Raw genomic sequence first — 8,486 nt, forward strand, 5'->3', positions numbered from 1 at the left:
GGAAGGAAGGAAGGAAGGAAGGAAGGAAGGAAGGAAGGAAGGAAGGAGGGAGGGAGGGAGGGAAGGAGGGAAGGAAAAGAGAGATTGAAGGGCAGAGGGCTTCCTGAGTAACCTAGGCGAACCCAGAAGCACACTAGGGACATCATCCATCCTTTCACCCATTGCCTAGACCCAGCACTGTAGGGAAGACGACCCCTGGGGTAACAAAGCGACGTTAAGCACGCCCTTCTCACAAGTGTGCTGGTAGTCCGTCCCGAGCCCTCCCCTCACCCTCTGTGCCGGGGAAGGAAAGACATTGAAGAATGAAGGCTGGTGCTGTCGGGGAGCCGCTGCTTCCTGGGAAAGGGCAGGGCGAAGGCTGCGGAAATTTCGCAGTGACTGCCCAAGAACGGAGCATCGTCTAAGGCTAGCTTCTAGGGGGCGCAGAGATGTTGGCAGGTTTCCCTGCCACCCTCAAGCCCGGGCGCTTTGCCCTCCACTCCATTCCCGGGGAGAGTTGGGGTTGGTCGGGGGTGCCAGCCCCGTCCGGCTGCCTCGGGAGCTGGGCCAAGTTGCCTGAGTCACAGATTGGGTGGATTGAGATGCGTAATGGCCAGGATCCGAGGGGAACAGAAGACCTGGGGGCCTACGGGGGCGAGGAGCAGAAGGAAGGGGCGCTCTTATTCCCCCGACCGTCCCACCGACGACAGCTAAGCCGAGGATTGGCCCTCGGGGCTCCGACTCCCCCGACATCGCGTCACTAGGAGCGCAATTGGCTCCGGGTTTGACGGACACTCGCTGGGCCGGGGGAGGAACAGGGAGGGCTGGGGGGGGGGGGGGGGGTTGCGGCGGCAACTAGGCGGGGACTCATTGAATATGGATCAGAAAGTGCAGTGGGGAGAGTGTCACGTGACTCCGCGGCCAGGATAAATAGGGGCTGGGCGGGCGCTGAATCCCCCCGAGCTCCCCAGTACCTGTGGGCGCCCGCTACGGTCCGTCGGATCAGGCTCTGAAACGGAGACTGGGCTCCAGCCGGGAGGAAGAGAGAGAGGCAGAGAAAGCTCGCCGCCGCCCCGAGGAGGTAAGAGTCCCTGGGCTCCCTGCTGCCCAAGGTGCTGGCTGCCTGGCCGGGACCCTTAGGGTGGTTCTCTGGGCAAAGTGTCAGCGAAGCTATGGAAGGACGGACGGACAAGATAGGATGCGGGAGGTCCGGGAATCGGAGTTTTCAAACACCGAGGGGGAGGCGGGAAACCTGGGGGACTTTCACTTCAGGGGACCTGGGTTCGAGTGCCCCTGCTCCTCTCCATGCTGCCTCAGTTTCCCCCATGCATAATGGGGGATTGGACTGGATGACGTCTAAGGTCTGTTCCAGCCCTGGAGTTGGTGATCTGGCGTGTGTGTGTGTGTGTGTGTGTGTGTGTTGTGGTCCTTTGAGAACTCCGGACGATGTGTTCCTCCTCCCTTGTGTTATAGGGAGGCCTCAGGTCTGCCCTCTTTCTCCTTTGGGCTCCAGGCTCCGCAGACACCGGCTCGGTGTTCTGCCGTGGGCCAGGACCCCTTCTCCATTTGACAGATAGAGCTCGCTCCCGCTCCCACATTCCCAACATGAAAATTCTCGTGGCTCTGGCTGTGCTCTTCCTCGCGTCCGCTCAGGCTTTTGCCGAAGAAATAGGCGCCAACGACGATCTAAACTACTGGGCCGACTGGTCGGACAGCGACCAGATCAAGGTGAGCAGCAGTGCCCACTGGGCTCCGTCCAGCCAGACTGGGATGCTGGGGATAGCGCTCGGCTTCTGCCCCGACAGAAGCTAGCAGGACGCAGCCTAGGCTGGCGTCCCGCCGAATATGCGCCCTCAGCCCTCCAGCCTAGACGGGAGATGTAGGGTCAGGGCAGGCGCAGGCATTGGCCCAAACCCAGGGATTTCCCTCTCCTAGCCTCTCCAGTAGGTTCGCCATCCGCCCTCTCCCCCCAGTGATCAGTGCTCCCCACGGGCCCGAGGGGAGAGGGGAGCAAGTCGAATAAGAGAATAGAAAAGGAGGGGTCGGAGGCTGGGCACCTATGTCCCAGCTAAATTAGAGCGCTTCTGGGGTGGGGTGGGGGGAGGGAGGGAGGCTTTATAGAGACAGGGAAGCCAAGAGCACAGCCCCAAAGAGACCCTGGCTGCTGTCAGTGGGCTCAGGCAGATGTAGAGCACCTTTGTGCGAGCATATGTGAGTGTGTGTGCACCTGAGTGTGTGATGGATTGCTGCATAGGAGTGTGTGTGTGTGTGTGAGAGAGAGAGAGGAACAGGAAGAGAAAGGGAGGAGGGAGGAAGAGAGAGAGGTGGGGGAGGAGAGAGAGGGGTGGAGGGGATGGAGGGAGGGGGAGGGAGGGGAAGGGAAGAGGAGAGGGGAAAGGAGAGGGAGAGAGAGAGATGGAGGGAGGAAAGGAGATGGAGGAAGGCAATCAGAGAGAGAGAAAGAGAGAGTGGGTACTCACGGATAAGCTGCAGCCAGAAGAGGGGTAACTTGCAGCAATATCCAGAACTATGCAGTTGGGTACACTACCTAGGTCTCTGCCTTCTCAGAAGTCCGTGTAGCTGAAGAGAGAGCCCGGGGGCTGATGTCCTCCGGTCTGTCCAGCTCTGGCTCCCTCTCTGGTTCCCCTGCCATTCGGATCCCTTCCACAGTGACAGCGGAGCACTAAAACAGCAGCAGGCAGGGTGGGGCAGGGGCTCAGGTCTCGGCTCCAATGCCTTGGGGTCCAACGCCTTGGGGTCACTCTGGAGCCAACAGGCTCTTCTAGGGCCTACACAGACGTTCCTCTCCTCCCTCCATACCTCAACTCCCACTCAAAAAAAGGAAAAAAGGGGAGATTCCTTTTTCCCAGGTATGGGGAGGGGGCTCCTGGAGACAAATGAGAGGGAGGGGGTGCAGGGCAGTGAGGGGCTCTCACCAGCCCCTCCTCAGCTGGCCACATAGTCCAGGGCAGACCAGACCCTCTTGCCCTTGGGTGCATGAAATCGCAGTGTGGCCCCTTCCCCCTGAGTCCTAGGGCAAATGATATGTTGGCACAGCTTGGACTTGGGGGAGCTAGGAAAAAAACCAGCCCCTTCCTCCTCCTCCTCTCCTCTCTTTTCCTCTCACTGCTTCTCCTCTCCTCTCTCCTTTCCACTTCCCTCCTCTCTTCTCCATTTCTCTCCTATTCCCTCATCTCTCCTTTCTTCTTTCCTCATCTTCCCCCCCTCCTCTTCTGTCCTCTGCTCCCTAAATCCAACCCAAACCAGTGAACTCTGTAGTTCTGGTCTCCAGGATTAAGGAAGGTGCAAACCCCACCCCCTTCCACATTGCTCCAGTGATGCACCAGCTGTCTCTCTCTCTCTCTGTCTGTCTGTCTGTCTATCTCTGTCTGTCTATTCCACTGCCCTCCCACATACACGCCCATACACTCACCCCCCCAGGAAGAGCTCTCCGAGCCCTTTGAGCATTTCTTGCAGAGAATTGCCAGGAGACCCAAGCCTCAGCAGTTCTTTGGGTTGATGGGCAAAAGGGACGCTGGTAAGTACTCAAGCCCCTCTCCTAGAGCTGCCCTAAAGGGAAGTCTGGGACCCTCAGCCTTCCTTCCTCCCTTAGACTGGGGGGAGGGGTGGAGCTCTGTCCTGATATTCTCCCCATTTCTTACTTGGTTCTGAAAAGAAACAAACAGGAGCCAGCCCCTCTCCGACAGCCTCTTACATGCACTCTTCCAACACCCCAGAGCCTGAAATCTCCAGGATAGGAGACACTTTATCTTGTGAGTGGCCTCCAGATCCCTGGGAGGGAGGGGGGTGGGGCAGAGCACTGGAGGGCAGCACCCATCACAGACAACAGCTTTGGTGCGAAGATTGGCTGCCAGTCATGGACAACAAGGCTCAGCTGCCCATTGTATCACATCATAGCTCCAGCCTCCGTTTCCTTGATGAAACTCACACTATCATTCCTGGTTAATGTCAATTCATTTTTTGTCAGATACCTCAGTTGAAAAGCAAGTGGGCATGTTAAAGGCTCTCTATGGTAAACATCTCCCCACCCCCTCCCCGACTCCCAGCATCGTACTCAGGCTATCACTCCTGTGTGCACGTTAGCTGATGAGTGGAAATCAGACCCCGGCAACTGAGTCTTCCTGTAGCCATTCATTTATTTCTGTTGGGGAGGAGGATGAGGGGGACTTTCTTGAGATTAAAATCTTCATTATTCAGCTTTCACTACTAATATTTGGGTTGGCTGGAAATCCCCATTGTGATCCATTCTCCAGCCTCATAGGGCTGATCTAATTGTTGTCATCTTCCCTAAGCCTGTTTTCTGGGACTGTGCCAAGCTGTCCAGGTAACTGTCCAGACAGCTGTCCAGGGTGGCTTGTTCTCTGAACCCTCAGAGTCTATTTGTGCTCACTAATCTCTTTCCTTTTGTTCCCCTAGGGCATGGTCAAATATCTCATAAAAGTAAGTTTCAATGTTATTTTAATATTTGTCAAGCATGATTATGAGCCAGTTTGCATCTTATTCATTTATCAGCTTTTCTTGTTTGAGTGCATGTCTGGAGGGGACACAGTTGGCAAATGACTTCACCCAGAATGAGCTTTCTGGAAAGGCAGTGTCTGAGATCCTTTAGGCCAGATTTTCTGATGCTTTTTAGTGATCAGAGAGATGATTGTCTTTGGGGACCCTGAGAACAGGGCTCTGGGAAAACCTCAACGTGCTTATTAGTGGGTCATGCCTCTGAGAGATTCTAAGTTCTAGGAAGTCAGAGACCTAAACTGTGTCTCTCCTCCAGCCCCTGACATGGTGCTCTGCATACAGATACATTTAGGTTTGTACAATTTTGTTGTCTGAGCATTTAAACCCCAGGGAGAAAGGAGAATTCCTCAGAGACTTCAGGAAACTCTGGTGAGTGTCTAGCTATCCCTTTAGAACTGCCATCCTAGTGGCTTCTGACCAGTCCCTTGGCTCAAAAAACATGATTAGAAATTGGTGAATTCCAACAGTTCAAGTGGGTATCTGGATGGAAAATGCTTACTCCCAGTGATTCAGAAGGAATGAAATTTGGTCAAGCGCTGCCCCTGTGGGAAGCCCCACCCAGGACACAGGGAAATGTTCCCCAGGTCCAAGGGAGAGGGGGGGAAAGGCAAGGAAGCCTTCCTTCATAGGCACTGCTCTGCAAAGGGCCACCATTTCCCTTGATTAGTCAGCCCCCTGCATTTCCAGGGGATTCCCAACCAAAAGTCTTTTGAAACCCCCAAATGTAGCTGAGCGTCTAGAAACCTCTGGCCTCAGGGAGCTGAGATAGGTTGACATACCTTAGCTATTGTTGTTGTTGAGGGGTGTCTGAGCTAAACTGGATCTAAAGATAAAAGCAGGTTTTCAAGCTGAAAGGGACCTTTGAGGTCAGCCAGACCAGCCTCCCCCTTTACAGACGAGGAAACTGAGGCCCAGAGAACTGAGACTTGCCCAAGGTCTCCTCACTAGTAGATGGCCAAGCTGGGATGTGAAGCCTGGTCATTGAGCTCCAAAGGCTTATGTTTCAACGAGGGGAGATCTATGTTCAGCTGTCTAGGAGGTCAGAATTTCTGTCATTAGGCATTTTCTGCCCATATGAGCATTGACAGACTAAGCTAATGTCACCAATAAGAAGGTTCACCAAAATGAAAATGAAGCGCTGTTGTTTCTGAAGCCCAGGGAGATACAAAATTATCTTTTCGAAGGATTTGGGCTTCCAAGGGGCAGTTGATGGAGACTTAGATTGGTTGGAAAAGAGCTTTGTCAGTCTAACATCTGGGCTTTATGCTTGTTCTCCAAAAGGCATCTGAGGCCTTCCTAGCATGATCTAGCACATTCAATAGATTAACCCCAGGTGGCTCCTGCTTCCTTTATAAACTGCCCCCTTCGGGGGTTCACTGGCTTTCACTCCACTGTTGTCTCATGGACAGCCACATTCTCAAAAGCTGCTTTGGTAAGTGTTATGAATAAGCAACAGTCAAGTCTAAAGCAAAGAGGTTTAGAAATAAATGTATGCATGCAACCCTCCTCCCCAGCCAATTACCACACCCCACTAGGCTGGAGGGGGGAGGAGGGCAGGGGGGGCAGGGCTGAGACCCTTTCAACTAAGGCAGTACTGACCCCTTCCTGTGAGCCAGGAGGAGATTCTGCCCAGCCCTTGGAACTTGGCCCTTCACCTGCCTGTCTCCTGGACAGACACAGTTTCCAGCCTGCAGCCACCCACCTGCTCAGGGACAAACCTAAACAGACAGCAGTACCTGGTCCTTGCAAGTCCTCAGTGCTCAATTAAGGAAAGCAAGAAATAGCTGGATTCTCTCCCATAGACCTAACCTAGACAGAAAACCTCTCTAACCTGATTCAGTTAGGAGCAATTTAAAATTTTCATAAGAAAAAATTAATTCTGTACCCAAGTAAAAAGTACTTGGTGCACCTTAGGCTCTGGAACATCCGTGGGCTTCTCTGTTTACCTGCCCATGGGCTTACCCTACAGGAAAGAGTGGTGTTCCCACTTCAGTGACTGTCCCAATGGAGACAAGTTTGATTAGGAGAGAGACTGTCTTTTCTTACTTTTTCTAATCATAAGAATTCTTTGCATATTTCAACACCCCAACATATATTTTTTCAGGGCATAAAACAGATTCCTTTGTTGGACTCATGGGCAAAAGATCTTTAACTTCTGGTATGTATAACTCCCAACTAAAACTAGAGATAGCATTTTCAATCGGTAACTGCTTTGACTGCCCGCAACCCCTTTCTCCAAGTACTGAAATGGAATAAGAGACTAAAGAATTTGCTTAAATGGTCCTAAAACTAAGTGTAACCATGGGCTGCTCCTGTACGGTGACCCAAGCAGAGCAGAGAGTGATAAGGATCCTTCCTTCTCAAAGGCAGTCTGGTCAATGGCAGAACCCTCCTAATATGGGTCTTTCTGCTAATCTGTTCTTGCTTTTTCTTTAACTGGAAAAATAAGCTCCAGGTATTCCTGATAATAATGACTAGGATGATAACATGAGAAGAGGGAGAATGACAAATCTATCCCCCTTGTAGCCACAGACTGTCCGAATTTGTTCAAGCTTAAAAGGGAACTTGAGAAGACGTCAGTTTGTCCATTTCTTGGCCTTCGGGCTCCACCAGACCAAGGAGAATAGGGCCCCATTTTCAGGATCCCAAGAGGTCCAACAACCTTTAGAGGTCTATTCTCACACTGGACAACTTTCTGATGGCCATTGTAGCCCAAGGCCCTTTCTTCCGTGTTCAGTAAGGGCTAAGGAAGCTAGCCATCTGACTTTCTGAAACCCCTCATATGTTTGGACAGTTTCATCGTTGACTTTCATGTCAGGCTACTCCCACCTAGATTGAGTAGCCTCTTCCTTTCTACATAGGGGATAGCACTGTTGCTCTCCTACGAATCTTTCCCAAATTGCACTTGAATTTCTTAAATTGCTCCTAATTACAGAAGGATGTATGAGCCCAGGTGTCTCTCTTTAAAGGCAATCTCTACAGTGTAAAATGGGAAAAGTCTTAGATGATTTCAAACTCTTAGAATAGTCTCTATGAACCACTTTAATGCCCTGAAAAGCTGAGGTAACTTGGGGACTGAAATTTTGTAGGTACAGTCAATGAGACAATCAAATAATTAAGGTGGAAATGTTTGAGGAGTTGGAGTTTTGGGGGGTTTTCGTTTGGTTTGGGGTTTGTGTTTTTATTTTTGTTGGATTTTTATTGTCCTGAAGTAACTAGATAAATAAATATGGCTTCAATTTGGCTGTGGATAATTAATTAATTAAGGACCAATAGAAAGACCCAGTCACAGAAAAATGCTTTCATGCCCACAAAAATTATCTGTGGTGACCTGGTCCCAATTAGCCAGGCTACTCTTGATGGCTTTTCTAATTTGTCTTCCTTTTGTAACTACATTCCAGGATGCCAAAGCCCACGGACAGGGCCTGAGGCCGCACTGTAAGGGGTGGGCATATTTTTAGGTAGATTTGTGAAGCAACCACAAATGTCCAATCCTAGATTTTGGTAAGGAATCAAAGGAATGGGCTTCAGTGCAGCTTTTCCTAACCATGACCCAGAGTGTCAGACTTGTCTCTGGCTGGTCTCTGAAAGTCAAGACACAGGAGCCTGAGGCTAGCATTCCTGCCCTCCTCAATGGCCCCAGGCTCAGTTTCCCAGAGCGGGAAATGGAATTTGCATTGGCTTCAGAAAATGGAGGTCCCGAACCAGCCTTCCAACACTAAGGAAAGTAATCAGCAAACGTCTTGTTCACTTTAAATCTTTTGAGTAACTAGACAGGGCTTTTAACTGAAAGAACACATGGGAGGATCATACCTTTAACCCTTCCAAGCCATGCTGAATTAAAATGAGTTTGTTTTAAATTGTAAGCAATAGAAGCACAACAGTGTGCCATCCTGTTCCTAAGATGAAACATGCTATCCATCTCCAGATAGAGAGCTGATGGCCTTCCTAGAGCAGACTAAGCACATTCC

The 8,486-nt window shown here is 51.2% G+C and overlaps 1 protein-coding gene across 1 annotated transcript in view; it reads left to right on the plus strand.

Moving 5' to 3' along the window:
- The first annotated feature begins 1,008 nt into the window (after window positions 1–1,008).
- TAC1 (tachykinin precursor 1) overlaps window positions 1,009–8,486 on the plus strand; it is a 9,576-nt gene continuing 2,098 nt past the window's right edge. The window contains exons 1-6 of the mRNA XM_027848707.1: window positions 1,009–1,060; window positions 1,553–1,707; window positions 3,421–3,517; window positions 3,968–4,012; window positions 4,417–4,440; window positions 6,620–6,673. Of these exons, the coding sequence (XP_027704508.1) occupies window positions 1,585–1,707; window positions 3,421–3,517; window positions 3,968–4,012; window positions 4,417–4,440; window positions 6,620–6,673 (343 nt within the window). The 5' untranslated portion in view covers window positions 1,009–1,060; window positions 1,553–1,584. The remainder of the gene's footprint in view (window positions 1,061–1,552; window positions 1,708–3,420; window positions 3,518–3,967; window positions 4,013–4,416; window positions 4,441–6,619; window positions 6,674–8,486) is intronic.

Source organism: Vombatus ursinus, unplaced genomic scaffold, assembly GCF_900497805.2.
Source record: "Vombatus ursinus unplaced genomic scaffold, bare-nosed wombat genome assembly UNPS02006874.1, whole genome shotgun sequence".
In the NCBI taxonomy this organism is placed as follows: domain Eukaryota; kingdom Metazoa; phylum Chordata; class Mammalia; order Diprotodontia; family Vombatidae; genus Vombatus; species Vombatus ursinus.